At 42.0% G+C, this 17458-nt stretch overlaps 1 protein-coding gene across 6 annotated transcripts in view; it reads right to left on the bottom strand.

The window, feature by feature from the left end:
* Nucleotides 1–17458, bottom strand: part of RGS7 (regulator of G protein signaling 7) — a 125941-nt gene that overhangs the window by 30364 nt on the left and 78119 nt on the right. For all 6 annotated transcript variants that reach the window (XM_077925748.1, XM_028724109.2, XM_028724111.2 and 3 more), the window contains exon 4: nt 11785–11835. In XM_077925748.1, the coding sequence (XP_077781874.1) occupies nt 11785–11835 (51 nt within the window). The remainder of the gene's footprint in view (nt 1–11784; nt 11836–17458) is intronic.

Raw genomic sequence — 17458 nt, 5'->3', positions numbered from 1 at the left:
CAGCATACATCCAATTATCAGAAAACAAATGGGTAAGGCCAGTGCTTTTTTCTTAAAAAATGTTTAGGGGTACTCTCATTTTCCTTCTCATATTGAAATACTGCCCCTCAATGAGGCCAAACTTAGATTCACAAAATGTTTAGGGGTATATGTACCCCTGCGCCCCCCCAGAAAAAAGCAACGAGTAAGGCTACCATTTTCATGAATATCCTTAAGCTGCTAATGCAATGGCTGCTTACAGCCACTACCAAAATATAGGTGATAGATAGATAGATATTCAAACTAAGATGTTCATGCATACACAAGCAAAGCAATCCAACATATGGCCCAGTGATCTTGAAATCTCAGCAAGATTTGCATCTGTGTAACTTCATATTACAGTACTCTGAGTAAAACTTAGTTGACTATCACCTAAACTCTCTGCAGCTCATTCCACCCCCTTGTGAATCTTGTTATAGACACCCTACCATTGATCAGTCATTTATTTAAAGTATTTATTACTTGCTTTTCTATGCATGCATCCTAAACAATGTACATAAACTACAAAGCAGTGCAAGCAACCAATTACTATACCAATATACCACAGGCATCCTACTTGTTTCTGCAGAATAGCATACACACCACTCATTCAGGAAGGGGAACTAATATGAGGCTGGAAGGTCATTTTTAAATATAATTTCCTACTAACAAATTACATAAGGAACACCTGGAACTGGAGATAGGACAGACTCTTTTCATATTTAAATTCAGATAATAAATACTTGAATAGCAATCTACAATTGCCATTCCAGAATGATATTCTGAGCATAATGGAACATATTCTAAATAATGATTTTTAGAAATATAAATATAGCTTCCACTTCCAAAATACAAATATAGCATTTGCTTCATAGTTACTATAGCTGCTGAAAGCTACATGTCAGAAATTTCCTTTGATCTGCATTTCATGAATAGAAGCTTTCAATTTGCCAGGGACAAACTGGAGCAGATGTTTCATTAATGTGTACTTCCAACAACCCAAGCAAGTGAGATTATTGGGCATTTATTTACCTTTACTGCACAAGGATGGTAGTGGTTCCCATTACTGAGACATAACTCAGGGATTTTTTTATCATAGGACAATGAAACATTTCCCCCTTGGCTTCTCAAGCTCTACTTTTTCTGCATAAATTTGCTTGCTTAGCATTTAAGGAAGATTGAAATTTATAAGGAGGTTGTTGTACGAGTTGGGAAAGATGGTTTTGAGATATGGCAGTTGGCCTGAGGAGGTGTTATTTACTTGCTGGTTGTCGGCATCGATCCAGTTCTGTATACATCTTCTGCTCAGTCATGTTTAGGCTCAAAGTTTCGTTCACAGAGAAAAGAAAAAACCCCATCACGTTACATGAGCTGCATGTATGGTGGGATCAAAGGAAATAGACAGAGAGAGACACAGGAAGAAGAAAAAGGCTGGATTTTTTCTAAAATGCATCTGTAGCTTCTGCCCTGCCTGTTTCTAGAAGCAGAAGTGGGATGATTGGCTCCAGCAGTGGTAGTAAGGAAGGAGCAGGAACTCTTCCTCCGCAGGCAAAAGCTTCAGGTCCATTCCAGCTTTTTTCATCTGCCTGCACCTGTCTCTATCTCATGCCTCTATCTGAGCTCTGCTCGTCACCTTTTGTGAAGAGAGATCTGTGAGGATGAGGGACTGCTCTTGTGGCACACAAGCAAGGCAGAGGAGGAGCCATCCTGCTTTTGGTGCTGCCCACTTCTGCCTTCTTCTGGTCAGCTTGGCACAGGTCTTTTTCTCTGCAGGAAAAAAATCTCCTGTTTTGGCTCCTTGACCACTCTTCTTGTGATTGTTCTATAAGCTTTTTGCCCCTTCACCTCTTCCTTGTCCATATTTGTTTGTGTTGTTGTCCACCCTTCTGTCTTCTTTCATTGAAATAAACAGATTAAAACCCTGGGTACACACTCTAATGAGTTGTCCTGCACACACCTGTGTATTTAACCACTTTACTGGAAGTGACTCCTCAGTGTTTCTCATCTATCAAATGGCACAAATATCCTCCGGTATGAATGCAACATGTAGATATATGTGGCTTTTATTAGTTTGACTTGCTGTGTATTATGTGGCTGGCTTTGATGGGAGTTTTCCCCATCTGGAATATCTGCTTTGTGCATTTTTAGTTCCCGCTTCTGTCTTGCAATGGACAACCATTATTCATGAGGCCACAAAAGAGGCTTGCCAGAATCTACCCCAGCCTCAGCAAATCATGCATATTTCATCTGTGAGATTTTGCAGAAAATGGGCCTGTGGACAAACATGCCAATAAAAGGCATTGTGGGGGTGGGGGGAGGAGAGAGATTTAAGAAAATGGAAGGAGAAGAGTGCCAGGGTTGAAAAGTGTTTTGAAGGAAACAACCAGAATGATCCATTACTAAAAGCCATGGTCCTCTAGAAGAACACTCATAAATATGCCTGTAGAAGACAAATCAATACCAAACTTGTGTTTCTGTTTTCGCTATTCCCTCAAACCACCACAGAGCTAATCTAGCTGAGTGGAATCACAGCTGGAAACACTGACATCATAGGAGCTGTGTGTGGAGTTTTCATTGGCAGCCAGGATGGCTGGCTTAGGGGATTTATCACAAAACTTTAGTTCAGGGTTATGGCAGACATACTCTTTATTGAGGGTTGTTTCAGTTAATAGGGTGTACGTGGTATTTGGTTGTTATAAGGCAAAACTAGAACAGAGAACTGGGAGTTCCTGGAGTACAGAGGGAAGTGTGCCTATTCACAGCAAGGTTAGTGTTCTTGACTCTTACTTTTGCCACCTGGTTCCTTCTGCCTTATCAAACTAGTGTTCTCCATTATTATTGCTGAATCCTAGGGCTCATAGACAATGTGCCCCTTTTCTCCATTTGGGGTTCCAAGAGGGCATGGAGGCATGAAACTCACTGCTGCCCCTCCCAGTTTATCAGGCCTTATTTTTATTTTCTGATGCTAGCTGAGAACATAGCTATGTCATGACATGGTATCATTCCACATGAGGATAAATGGGACTCCAATGGTTGTCACTAGCCAAAGGGAGGTTGCAGGGGTATTTAGTGAATGTTCCCTGCTGCCCCCAAAAGGGAAGGCAGTTTTGCCCCCTTTCACAATGGACTCTTTTCCTTCCTTCAGTGGAAAGTTTTGGCCCAGAAGCTGTGGTTGCTTCTTGCAAATTGATGGTCACTTTTAAATAATGCATAACTACAGTAAAATTGTTAATAACTCACTAGGGCAGTTATAGTACTCATAACATATAGAACTGATAAAGAAAAGTGTTTTGTTTATATATTTACACACAGAGAGACACACACAGAGAGACACACACACACATATTGCTCATAGGAACTAAAAAACTTAAAAAGGGATAAGCTAAATGTAAACATGTTATGCATTGGTTTCTGATCTCTTGGTTTCTGAACTCTTTCTAGGCACTTTCTAGGTCTGTAGTACTTCTAGAAATCCTAGATAGGAAGACAGAAGATAGAGGAAGCTAGGAAATATAGAAGGGGTGGAAATGGACATGGTTCCATTTTGAATATCATGGATATGAACTGGAAAGGGAAGTCTGAGGAAAAGGCATGTGGGACACAGAAGGATGGAAAAAAGCAGTACGCTGGGCCTCTGCAAGACATGGGCTAGTGCCCCACAAAGTCATCCTGTTAGCATAACAGAACCTCTTCTCCTATGGCCCCCTCCAATTTGCTCTAGGGGTTTTGCTCTAGCATTAACAGGGAAACTTTGCTGGCAACAACCCATGGTACCACACAAGACAATGTTTCTCTTGCTAATGTAGAGGCTTCCTTCTCTCTGCCTTGCTTTGAGGAAGGTGGTTTCTCAAGGTGAGCTAGAAATCTTCCTTGAAATTTAGTTAAAAGTTGACAGTTACTTTAAAGTTATCTAATTTTAAAAAAATCTAGCCAGTATGCAATTGTCCATGATATTTAGAACCAGAATATTGCTGTCTTAAAATAGTATATTTTTCAAAGACTCCCTAGGTTTGAATCTCTCAGTCATTGCTCCAGTTCTGTCACAAGCTGACATAAGAACATTTTTTTAAAACTAGTATTAGCATATAATTAGAACTGAAAGTTTAATGGGATGATATTTTTAAAATGATGAATACCACAATCCGTACAGTTGATGTCACAGCTGATGCTTCTGGTACCAGCAGATAAAAGGGTCATGGCATTCATCCACCAGTATCTCAGAAGTCTGTGCATACATGGTAAATAGGTAAAAACAGCTGCTGGAACCTTAGGAATTGGTTATTCCATCACTGCCTTAGGAAGCACATCTTTAGGCATTCAGTATGAACATATCTTTGTCCATTGAGTTTTCTTGGCAGGGATACTGGAGTGGCTTGCCAGTTCCTGCTCCAGGTGGATCACGTTTAGTCAAAATTCTCCACTATGACCTATCCATCTTGGGTGGCCCTGCATGGCATAGCTCCTAGCTCCTCTGAGTTATTCAAGCCCTTTCGCCACAACAAGGCAGTGATCCCTGGAAAAGCCCCTGATGGTGGGAAAGATTGAGGGCACAAGGAGAAGGGGACGATAGAGGACGAGATGGTTGGACAGTGTTCTTGAAGCTACCAGCATGAGTTTGACGGAACTGCAGGAGGCAGTGGAAGACAGGAGTGCCTGGCGTGCTCTGATCCATGGGGTCATGAAGAGTCGGACATGACGACATGACTAAACAACAACAACATGAACATGTGATGCGGCTTTCATGCATAGGGATGGAAGGATCTGTCTATTTCAGTTCTCTCAGTTTATCATTTTCCCCATCTTGGATTCATTTCTCCATGTTTCTGCAGCAATTTGCAATTTATTTATTTTTAAAAAACGGGTGAAAATTCTTCAGTGAATTTCTTCTAATAGCCACATTCTTGTCTACCGTTTTGGCACAGTCTCCCTTGGGAGGTGGTTGACTCTCCTTCCTTGGAGGTTTTTAAGCAGAGGTTGGATGGCCATCTGTCACGGATGCTTTAGTTGAGTTTCCTGCTTTGCAGATAGTTGGACTAGATGACCCTTGGTGTCCCAACTTTACAATTCTATGCTACTATGACCAACATATACTTCTTTTTTGCAAGTAGCTTCTCTTAATAGAATGCCGTTTTGTATGTTCTTTTCGCTAATATATTCATTTTTATACACATTTCCACCTAATATATGCATTTTTGTAAACAATGTTTGGTTGGAGAACAACGGTGCTAAATTTGGATCCTACTCACACAGTGCCTCCTCCTGGCTGACATGGATTGTACATGTGCTGGAGGTGGGTGTGGCCAACACATGCATCAATATCTGAGACCAAGGGTAGCCTGATCACGCGTGGCACCCTCATCAAGTGCTCCCTTCCTTGTTTTTTGTGTTTGGATTCCATTGACTGCTATGTACTGGTGGCTGGAAGTCAATTTCAGTTCTCTCAGTTTGTGGTTCGAGGACCCGACCCCGGTGAAGTGAAATGAAGACACAAGGACACGTGATATAAGGTTAATGGGCTAGGAAAAGGCCACAACTTTATTGGTTACAGTATTTGAAAAGGTATTGGCTTAGGCATTGGATCGAAATAAGTGGGTTCTTCACCAGTAGGTGGAGCCTGTCGATGCCAATCCGACTATAGGCTCACCCCTGCTGTCACCGAGGGTCGTGCCAAGGCCTCCCGCCAAGCAGGCATCGGACGGAATACACGACCCCCAGATTCCTTTAACGGAATACCCCTAAAAATTGAAGGCATAGGCGATGGCCACACCTAGCACTTCCACACAGCGCAACACATTATTCCAATGCCTAACCTACCCACCAATACCACAAAAGTTGTGACGATTGCTACGAGGTAGGCGAAAAAACCAATTAGCCTAGTGCCAAATGGAAAAACTCCTACCAGGCCCCCCAGCCAACCAGGGCGACCAACCTAAGGTCCATAGCAAGGCCGAAACCCTGAGCCCTAACTAAAGGGAGTGGAGGGTGGGTGACTCGCGAGGGGCGAAGGAGGAAGAATGAGGCCGGGGGAAGGCTGGCGCTGCAGCAAAATGCTGCTGAACACGCCCCCACCGTGGCCCCCGGTTGGATGGCCACCGAGGGGGCGTGAGCGCCAGCCAGGTGAGTGGGCAGCAGGGGGCCACGCCCCCTGCTAGCCGGAGCTCGAGCCCCGACCACAACCCCTCCCCTCCCCTTCGGGGAGGAGAGTCTTTATCATTTTCCCCATCTTGGATTCATTTCTCCATGTTTCTGCAGCAATTTGCAATTTATTTATTTTTAAAAAACGGGTGAAAATTCTTCAGTGAATTTCTTCTAATAGCCACATTCTTGTCTACCGTTTTGGCACAGTCTCCCTTGGGAGGTGGTTGACTCTCCTTCCTTGGAGGTTTTTAAGCAGAGGTTGGATGGCCATCTGTCACGGATGCTTTAGTTGAGTTTCCTGCTTTGCAGATAGTTGGACTAGATGACCCTTGGTGTCCCAACTTTACAATTCTATGCTACTATGACCAACATATACTTCTTTTTTGCAAGTAGCTTCTCTTAATAGAATGCCGTTTTGTATGTTCTTTTCGCTAATATATTCATTTTTATACACATTTCCACCTAATATATGCATTTTTGTAAACAATGTTTGGTTGGAGAACAACGGTGCTAAATTTGGATCCTACTCACACAGTGCCTCCTCCTGGCTGACATGGATTGTACATGCGCTGGAGGTGGGTGTGGCCAACACATGCATCAATATCTGAGACCAAGGGTAGCCTGATCACGCGTGGCACCCTCATCAAGTGCTCCCTTCCTTGTTTTTTGTGTTTGGATTCCATTGACTGCTATGTACTGGTGGCTGGAAGTCAATATAAAGGCTAGTATATTTGCAAGGGGAAAACCCGTGTTCAAAACACTTCGCGCAGAAGTGTAGTGAAGAAAATATGAAATAATTTCATGTTTTCCACCATGAGCTCCTTTAAGACAAAAAAGATACACAAAGACAGCCTTCATTACAACAACAAAGATGCCATAATACTGGTAACTTGGAAGACAGAAAGCATTTAATTTTTGTAGTGTTGTGCAGTTGAGGCCTACGCAGGGAGAGAAAAAATCAGAGTGAGGAAATCGTCGGTAATGACGTATGTCCTTTGGAACCCCATGGTAGGCCGGCACCAGACCAGGCTTTCATTTTAAAATTTCTAACACTTCACTCCAGGAAAAATCTCATAAAGTCTGACTAAAGTTTACTTCAAAGACTTGGAAGCAAACTCCAGCTTATGAATTGTTGAAATTCAGCCATCCACGTTCTTTGATGGCTCTACAGCAGTTTATGGTGGGAACGGGAAAAGGCCGACAAATTTTATTGGAATTATTGGCACGATATGGAACCGCAATCTCTGTGCAAGCATTCAAGTTAATCCTAGTTATCAGAACAAACCTGAGCACTTTAGTTCTTGTATAAAATCTTGTGGGGGAACTAATGGCCATTAGCGCTTAGAAACTTGGCTTTGGTTCACGCTAATAAAGCCACAGCTCTGCAATACCTCAAAGTGTGTTAACAAGAAACTTGGTTCTGGATTATCTATGACAGGATAGCACAACATGCACCAAGTGGGAGTGGTTTTGGCACTTCTTCAATGGTGATATAGTTTAGCCACTCTCAATCTAGGAAAGTGGGTGGTGCATCAAACATATCCAGGTACTGTTGAGTGCAAGGCACTGTGGAACCAAGTAAGAAACTCGAGTGAAAAATATGGCTTGAACTTCCATACTCCTTAAGAAATAATAATAAAAGTATTCTATTGCAAATACTTCCTAAATGAAAGGAGGAACACCATCATTTTAGGTTAAATAAAACAAATGTCAGCTGTATGAATAGTAACAGCTATTCATGGCTGCTAACACATTAACACAAAACCACTGAATCTCAGCAGTGTGAAGATGAGATCTCTCCATTCTCGGCAGAAAGCTGTGAAGCAGTATATAGCCTGGGCATTGAAAAGGTCCTTGCTGCTCAATTGCTAGATGCCTCTGCAAAGGATTTGAGGAAGCATTTTTGCACAGGCTAAAAAGGCAACAGAATAAATATGGCCAGATAATGTTTGTGTTGCATTTTAAAACTTCCCTGCCATAACTATATCTATGTAGCACTTACTTTATACAGTGGCAAAGGAGGTGGAAAATGAGGCAGGATTATGGATGGGCTAGGAATGAGTGATAGAAAAGCAGTGTTTTAACTGATAGCTTGTCCACACCCAGGCAATGCTTCCCATTTAGGAACATGTGCCATCTAGAAATAAACTCTGTACTGGTGCCATTAGTACCTGGTCCATGTTCACAGCACAGCTGGCTTTATAAGCACCACCATGGCATCCAATGTACCCTCAGATCCTGTAATAGCAAAGTCAATTCTCATTGCCACCCACTAGTGAATTCCCAGCTGAAGGCTTTTCTATACTCAGAACCAGCTCTGCTGGTTGAGGAGGAGGAGGAGGTCATCGCAGCAAAAGAGAGCAGTGGCAAATAGCATTCACGTTTTGCATTCCCTTTGCTAAATTCCAATTGGATTTCCCATTTACTTTAATCTGAGAGAAAATGGATGTCAAATTGCACAGGGAGTCACAGGTAGGCAGTCCTAAGAATAGCAAGAGCTCACATGTAACAAATAACTTCAGCTTCCTGCATTATATGCGCACTTCTGCAAATCACTCTCACGACAAAAATGAAATAAAGTGGGAAGGATTTATACCTGTGCTTACCAGAGATTATGTGGGATTACAGAAGCTAACAAAAGTTCTAAACCAAGCTGCACACATTTTCTCAACCATTTCAAAGGTGAAAATGGGGACACTACTCAGCTGCAGGAGCATTTAGGACTAAGCCATGGTAGACAATCATAGTCGTTTAGAATACTTAGTCCTTAAGGTACTGCAAAACCATTTGTTCCATTCATATTATAATTTCTGATGGTCTGAAACTTTGCCTCTCCACTTCCACAGGGCCATTAGCTGGCAGGGGGAATTGGAGACTTTTGTAGTAAGTTGGGGGAAACTCTAAGGTTTCTCAAGGGCACGGGCTTACCATGTTCCACAAGGCAGCAGAAGCTTTCACAGTCTCTCTTTTACTCAAAAAAATGTTTTGCCACCACATGGTGCTGGAACCACAATAAGCAGCAGACCAGCAGCTGTCCTCATTGGTATCAGAATCGCCCCATGGAAACAGGACTAAGTCATAGGATGGCATTGTTTCCAGTGGCACTGTTAGTAAAAATTATTTTTATATGCATAATTGCTTTATCTATGTTTCATTGATGTTTCCTTCATTAAATCACTTCAAGATGTTTTATATGGCATGATTCATAAATGGAACAAACAAACAGATGCATTAAAAAGATGTCTGCTCCCCAGAACAACTTGTCCCCCTGAGAAGACCATTTTTATGCCATTCATCTGCATCAAATGAGCCAAAGGTAGAATCATAGAATTGTAGTGTTGGAAATAACCCCGGGAATCATCAAATCCAGCCCCCTGCAATGTAGGAATCCTGGGTGAGCTTGAACCATAGAATCATAGAGTTGGAAGAGACCACAAGGGCCATTGAGTCCAACCCCCTGCCAAGCAGGAAACACCATCAGAGCACTCCTGACATATGGTTGTCAAGCCTCTGCTTAAAGACCTCCAAAGAAGGAGACTCCACCACACTCCTTGGCAGCAAATTCCACTGTCGAACAGCTCTTACTGTCAGGAAGTTCTTCCTAATGTTTAGGTGGAATCTTCTTTCTTGTAGTTTGGATCCATTGCTCCGTGTCTGCTTCTCTGGAGCAGCAGAAAACAACCTTTCTCCCTCCTCTATATGACATCCTTTTATATATTTGAACATGGCTATCATATCACCCCTTAACCTCATCTTCTCTGGGCTAAACATGCCCAGCTCCCTTAGCCGTTCCTCATAAGGCATCGTTTCCAGGCCTTTGACCATTTTGGTTGCCTTCCTCTGGACACGTTCCAGTTTGTCAGTGTCCTTCTTGAACTGTGGTGCCCAGAACTGGACACAGTACTCCAGGTGAGGTCTGACCAGAGCAGAATACAGTGGCACTATTACTTCCCTTGATCTAGATGCTATACTCCTATTGATGCAGCCCAGAATTGCATTGGCTTTTTTAGCTGCCGCATCACACTGTTGGCTCATGATAAGTTTGTGGTCAACCAAGACTCCTAGATCCTTTTCACATGTACTGCTCTCAAGCCAGGTGTCACCCATCTTGTATTTGTGCCTCTCATTTTTTTTGCCCAAGTGCAATACTTTACATTTCTCCCTGTTAAAGTTCATCTTGTTTGTTTTGGCCCAGTTCTCTAATCTGTCAAGGTCGTTTTGAAGTGTGATCCTGTCCTCTGGGGTGTTAGCCACCCCTCCCAGTTTGGTGTCATCTGCAAATTTGATCAGGATGCCCTTGAGTCCATCATCCAAGTCGTTGATAAAGATGTTGAATAAGACCGGGCCCAAGACAGAACCCTGTGGCACCCCACTAGTCACTCTTCTCCAGGATGAAGAGGAACCATTGATGAGCACCCTTTGGGTTCGGTCAGTCAGCCAGGTACCACCAACCTTCTGTTTAGCAGCCAAATGCACTGACCTATTGTTCCTTACTTATTATTGAATAAATGAATTTAGGCTTCCTGTCAAACAACAGAAAAAATATGAGCAGAAAAATTGAGTCAACTTACAGAGAGAGTCTTCCACTCACAAGATTCCTCCCATTTGTGAAAGTTTCTTTCATTACTGGAGGCTACTTCCATTAATAAAAGGAAACCTTTGGGACCAGCCCAATATTGTTAGATATGACGCTTCAGATATTAAAGCTCATTCTTTTTTCTCTTCACCTCACTGAGATTTGCAACATTTTCCTTTTTGTAGTATTGCTATATAAAATTCTCCTTGCCCTGTTCAGTTTCTATATTTTCAAGTGTTTTTCTTGCCCCCAAGAGAATACATATATAAAGTTACTTAAGGCAAGACCAGTTGCATTGAAACGACTTGTGGTGAGATAAAACAGATTTCTTTTTCTGTTAAGGTATTTTTAAAGGTGGAGTTATTTGTATATGCATCTATAAAATGTGTCATCACTCTGCATTTGTCAGTCTATATTTTATTTCTATGTACTCTTACTGTTAGCGTGAAAGATTAACTCAATAAATCAATAAATTACAGGTTGCTTGTGAAAGTTTGTTTCAAGGAACACATTTTTAAAATATATTCTAATTATGGTTTTGATGTAATAAACTTGCTTAAAGAATTTACCTGGGCTATCTCATGATTCTGTTAAGACTGCAGATACTTGTTTATGGGAACACTCAGTGCTTGATGTTCAAAGATCCTAAACACATGATCAGGACTGCATGTGAGAAGTCCACATCTTTGTGTGTAAACATCACACTTGCAAACACTGAAGGGAAGGGAGCCTAAAAGTCAGTTCAATTCACAGGGGTGCAAAGTTTTCATAAACCCCTTCCAACCATCCATGGAACCTGCAAAAATGGTCTGATAATCCTGTGGAAAACTATCATGTGACTCAATATTTCAAGGTAAAGACTCCTACAGAGGTTTCCAAGAACAGAGTGCCACTTCTTAAAAACCTTCTGTGATCACAGTTTTTGGAATCCTCTAACTCTCTGAAACCACCTTCCATGGTGTTATGATTATAATGGGAACAACAGGAAGCTTAGACAGCTTTCCAAAAGTACAAAGGGGATAGCGTTCAATGAACAAAAACAATATATTTACCTGGGTCTTCTATAGACAAATTCTTTGTTAACCACTGAACGATGTCGGAACCTAGAAAAAAATGTGAAAAATAATTAAAATGCAGCTGCCATATTTTAAACATGTATGACATTCTAGAAAAGAAAAGTTTGCTTCCCCAAAAGTGCCCATTTTTATTAAGCTGCCTAAATCTGCGACAATCTGCACTTTCCTTGGAGTAAGCTCCATGGAATACAAAATGAAAAATGTAGAACTGGACATGGTCTGTTTCCCATTGTCAAAGAACAATAGTCCCATTGTCAAAGAACAGTCATGGACACTGTGGTCACAATGAGGCCCTCGTACCACACTGACCTTATTGCACACATGTTGATGTGGGCTTTCACTTTAATTATTGTTTAAATAAAAAACTAAAAAATTGCAAACTGCTGTGGAAATGGGGAACTGAACTTAAGACTGGAAAAATGAGAAAGAGAAAAACTTAAATTGACAGATTTGCCTTTGCAGTCCAGCATTTTATTCTACATTCCTGATTTATTTATTTGTTAAAGGTAAAGGTAAAGGGACCCCTGACCATTAGGTCCAGTCATGGCCGACTCTGGGGTTGCGGCGCTCATCTCACTTTATCGGCCGAGGAAGCCGGCATTTGTCCGCAGACAGTTTTTCTGGATCATGTGGCCAGCATGACTAAGCTGCTTCTGGCGAACCAGAACAGCGCACGGAAATGCTGTTTACCTTCCCGCCAGAGCGGTACCTATTTATCTACTTGCACTTTGACATAAAAAAAGATTAAAATCCAAAAAATCTCATCTATGTTCCTATCTAGCTATTGAACTTGGCTCATGGATTTTCCTGTTGTGCATTGTCTTTACCTCTGAGGCCTGCTATGTGTTTCTTGCACTCTTCTGTCCCATCTACACCAAACATTTTAAACACACAGCTTCTCCCAAAGAATCCTGGAAACTGTAGTTTGCTAAGGAATTGTAGCTCTTTGAAGGGCAAACTCCTGTTGCCATGATTGCTTGGGGGAAGCCATGCACTTTAAATGTATAGGGTGGGTGGTGTAGAGAGCAACTTTTTGCATGTGTCCTGAAGTTTTCTCAGTCATTGCTCCATTTGGTACCCCCTCCATGCAATGTTTCTCAGCTCCTGCACATACATTAGCAACTTATATAATTGGGGGGGGGGGGGTAGTTCATGAACTAAATGTACAGCAAAACTTTGGCTAAGCAAAAAAGCTCGAAAATTCTCTTCTAATTGCAAATTCCAATTAGAACTTCAGTTGCATAACCCTGTGTTGTGAATAAGGAATACAGGCAATACCAAAGATGGTTATTAAGTCGCCACAAACTTGTCCACCCACTTCACAGCAGAGGTGACACCACCTTCCCCTTAAAGGCATAATGCACACACACGAGACATCTCCTTTATCCTCAGTATTTTTGGGCTTATCATTTCTGTGGTGGCCACAGAATCAAATTTCTGTTGTACTTTTCAGACGATGTATTACACAATGGAAAGATGGCGGGAAGGTACATGTTAGAAAATTACTAAGTCAGCTTCAGGGGCCACTTTTACCACAGTTTAAAAACTCATCAGCGTTATGCATGTCTGGTTATATGTGGATTTAACAAAGTAGATACTCAAATCAGAACATTTCAGATATGAACCTAGGGAGAGAATATTTTGGTCAAAGCTGTTGGCAAGTCAAATTAAAGTACACAGATCAGTTAATCTCCTGTTCATGTATTTAAAGCAGTTTAATCATAGTGACTTCAGAAGAGCTAAAGAAATTCAAGTACTCCAGCTTAACATCAGAGGTACAATGCAGACTTCACTAAGTGCATTACAGTATCTTACGTGTTTCATATTTTATTACTGTTGTTTCATAAAATTTATGCACTGCTTAGTTTGTAAAAGCAGTTTACAAAAATAATAAAACAATTTAAAATTGCTAAAAAAAACTTAAAACAACTATTTAAAACATTAAAAAAAATTAAAATCAGTGATAAACTAAGACAGTTTAAAAACTCATCAGCATTATGCATGTCTGGTTATATGTGGATTTAACAGTATATTGTATGGCAGTTGCCTATATAGGAGGCATGTTTTTAGTCACAATTTCACTTGACTTTTTTAAAAATACAGACATCATGGGAAAAACAAGGTTCATTTTTCTTGGGTTTGCTATTATGGATGATTATGATCAGCAAATCTGTTCCACCAAACGATTCCACTAAGCTTATACTGTATTTTACAACATTAATGCGCATCTACATAGAACTAAAATGATTATGCAAAATTATCTAGCAAGACAAGATTCCTAAATTATATAGGTCTTACAGTTATCCCTCATGCAGAGAAAATATTTATTCTTGCATCATCAGTACACCCTTCCATTACAGTTAAATGTCAATAATAAAAAGATCTGCTTTAATTTTTGTCATTGCAAATCAAGAGTTACCTAGCAGTCAAGGAAATTGGCACGCCAGAAATACATCTATTTTTACAAAATGTGATCATAGAATCATAGAATTGTATATATGTGAGGATCCTAATGCTGTGTATAGAATATAAATATACTTTTCACTTGGAGCATTTGAAAAGCCAAAAAGAATTCCGCCTTGGAATTCAACGGGGCTTTTATAAGTGTTTCAGGCACCTTCACAGAAACAAAATATGTCCCTCCTCCTGGATCAGTCAGAGATATGTCAGTGTACAAGTGTAAGTCCTCCATCCCAGCTCAGCCAACTTATGAGCTCAGAACAGGGTAAGTCCAGAAAAGGGGGGGGGGGCAGCAGAAGAATCAGTGCTATTCCAAACTCCGTTCAGCCCAGTCAAATGACCTAGCAACCCAGCAGAAATTACACAGGCAAAAAGGGGCGGTGTAAGACAAACTATATTTTAAAGCTTCATTTCCCTCTCTCAGGCTGAGGCCAGCTCAGGCAGCTGTAGCCCAGCTCCTAAGCACAGTCTGGGGTGGGGTGAGTTACACCAATATAATCTACCCCCATCATAAATTATACAGACTTCCTTGCCTGTGCTGTCTCCACGAACTTCTACCAGGTCCCCCTACTGTTGGCTTAAATCCCAGTGGGTGCCAGTCACCACTGCCTAGTCTCAGCAAATTTCTTTCTCTTCCTTTTTCCCCTGATTGATTTCACCGCATTCTAGCTGTACTATGTGTATTAGCACATGTTCTTAGAACGGATAACTTGTATGATGATTATTAACTTTTTTGTGAACTCTTCTAAAACTAGGCTATGTTGTTAGTGTGTTGTTTATACAAACATGTGCCAATTAATTCTATGGAGACCTATTTTTAATAAGTCTGCTACTTCCCTTTGAATGCAATAGAATTATTTGAAATTTATTTTATTTTCCTTGACCACATTAATCCACGTGCACCTAGATCCAGTGGCATGTGACCACAGGACCCGACAAGGGAGTTCTGGGTGTTGGGATCCTACAGGAGCAGGTGGGGGGGTGTAATCCTCTCTCCACCTATCAGGTGCTGGATTGGCCAATGGCAGGCAAGCTTGGATGCAGGGCTGGCTTTGGGGGCAGGACTGATGAAGCAGACAGGCTTCCCTCAGGTGTGCTGCTGATGCATTTAAACAACCTGCACTTGGAACTCCTACCTGGTTTTCCTTATCGGGTCCTGGTCAAGTGTTGCCATGAACTGGCCGGATTTCAGGGAGGAGGAAGAGGATCCTGGTGAGGGGTGCAGCTGGGAGTGGGTCACATGGGAACAAGCTGGGGGTGGGGAAGGAGAGGTCATAGTAGACAATAATCGCAGGGTGACAGAGGATGATGAGAGGGCAGAGGCTGGTGCACAGGAATCCAAGCAGCGGGACCCATCACCAGAGCCAGAGAGACCTCCATCCCCATGAATACATTGGGTCCTAAGGCGTAGGGAACAGTGGACAGGGCACTCCAGGAAGCAGAGGCAGGCCAGGGCCTGCAGCCTAGTTCACTAGCTGGCCAGGTGGGGAAGGAGTCATGTGACTCCTCAGCTGGGGCAAGCTGAGAGCAGGTGAAGGTCACATGCCTCATGAAGCCCAGATGCTACAGTATAAGAAAGCAGCAGAGCTGAGGTATTGTGTCTGCTCAACTGCCCGTGCTGGGGGACCTCGCCTGGGATTTTCCTTGGAGCTTCATGGGTTTCTACTGCGAGACTAACTGCTGAACTACTGTCTTGGCTTACTTGGACTGACCCCAGATCTTTGGACTTGGCCTGAATGGATTGGCTTCTGGACTTGGAACTTTGTCGTATGGATTGGCTTTTGGGAAATCGAACTTCGTTGTGTCAATTGGCTTCTGGGCGCGGAACTTCGTCTTGGCACAGTGTCTGCCAAGTAGCATGCCAGGGGATCAGGACAAGTGTGCTGTGTCCTCATTCAATCTAGTCGGTGGAGACAGAGGCAGCCCGAAGCCTTGGCCTGCAACTGCAGACTTCCACGCACACTGTGCACTTCATAACAACTCCCTTAATGGCACCTGTGGTTAGACCCTAATACTTACCCTGAGATTTGTAGCAATGTAAATGGTGGCTGCCCTCCTCTATATACTAGAAAGAGAGCAATATTTTTCCACAAGCATCATCTGACTCTTATCAAGTGTACTTGAACTGAACTTGTTTCACAGTAAGCTCAACTCCTCCTGCAAGGATTGTTCTGAAAAGGAGCCTTGCTTGATTTGATCACCTCTCTGTTGCTGCTGAGAACACTAAAGGAGGAACAATAATTTCTTAAGAACAGGTATGAAACTTCTGTTGCCTCTACAAAAGAACAATATGATTTTCTTTGGCTGAACGTTCTTAAAAGAAGTGAAGAACTAGTCTGTTTCCCCACCACTACCCAATCTAATGTTAAGCCACTTTAAGTAGTTCCAAGTATTTATATGGTTACTATTTTAAAAATATGTGAAGAAGCTTCTTTGTTCCCTGGAGGCGGTTCAGCTCTTGTGTGTGAACTGAGTGCAAATTTTCACAGCTCAGTTGCAAGAAACTCATAAAAGAAGGGGGAGACTGGGAAGCACAGCAGCAGGCTCAGTTACAGGGGCTATTCGATTAGCCTTCATTAACGGTGTCACAACAGAGCCATGTTTTCACATCATCTCCTTTCTTCTCAAGTTATATTCCACGCAAAAGCTGAACTAATCCTTTTCTCTAAAAAGCATCAGTAACACTCTGCAATTTGCACATCAATAACCTCCCCCATAAAACAGTAACAGCTGCTTGTGACTGTTAGTCACAGTTTAGCAATACAAGAACAAGCCTAGGTAAGCCTTGGACTTGCATGCTTCCCCTCCTCCCCTGACACGGCCAAGATGAGAAGTTCAGAAGCTTTCATTTCCATTTTTGATTACACACAACTTGCCATCTCCTTGGACCCAACAAATGGTGGTTAACTTTAACTACAGGTTACTGAAACAAGTCAACTTAAAACCGTAGGATAAGAAATTGGTTTGTGTCCACAAGCCGGTTAGGTTTAACCACAGTTTAGTCACACTTTAATGTTTCATCCAACCTCTAATCTAACATGGAAGTGGAAGCTTCCAGTCTCCTCCTTGGGACCACAATGGAGGAAGTGTAGGGAGGCAGCATGTAAACTGTGGCTCATCCTTGTAACACCAAAACATAACTTAACATTTTGTGCAAATTCTCCCATTGTCGACTAGGCTACAACCTGAG

Source organism: Podarcis muralis, chromosome 3 (genome assembly GCF_964188315.1).
Source record: "Podarcis muralis chromosome 3, rPodMur119.hap1.1, whole genome shotgun sequence".
Lineage (NCBI taxonomy): Eukaryota > Metazoa > Chordata > Lepidosauria > Squamata > Lacertidae > Podarcis > Podarcis muralis.
The sequence above is the reverse complement of the archived record's forward strand: the minus strand, read 5'-3'. Positions and strand labels throughout refer to the sequence as shown.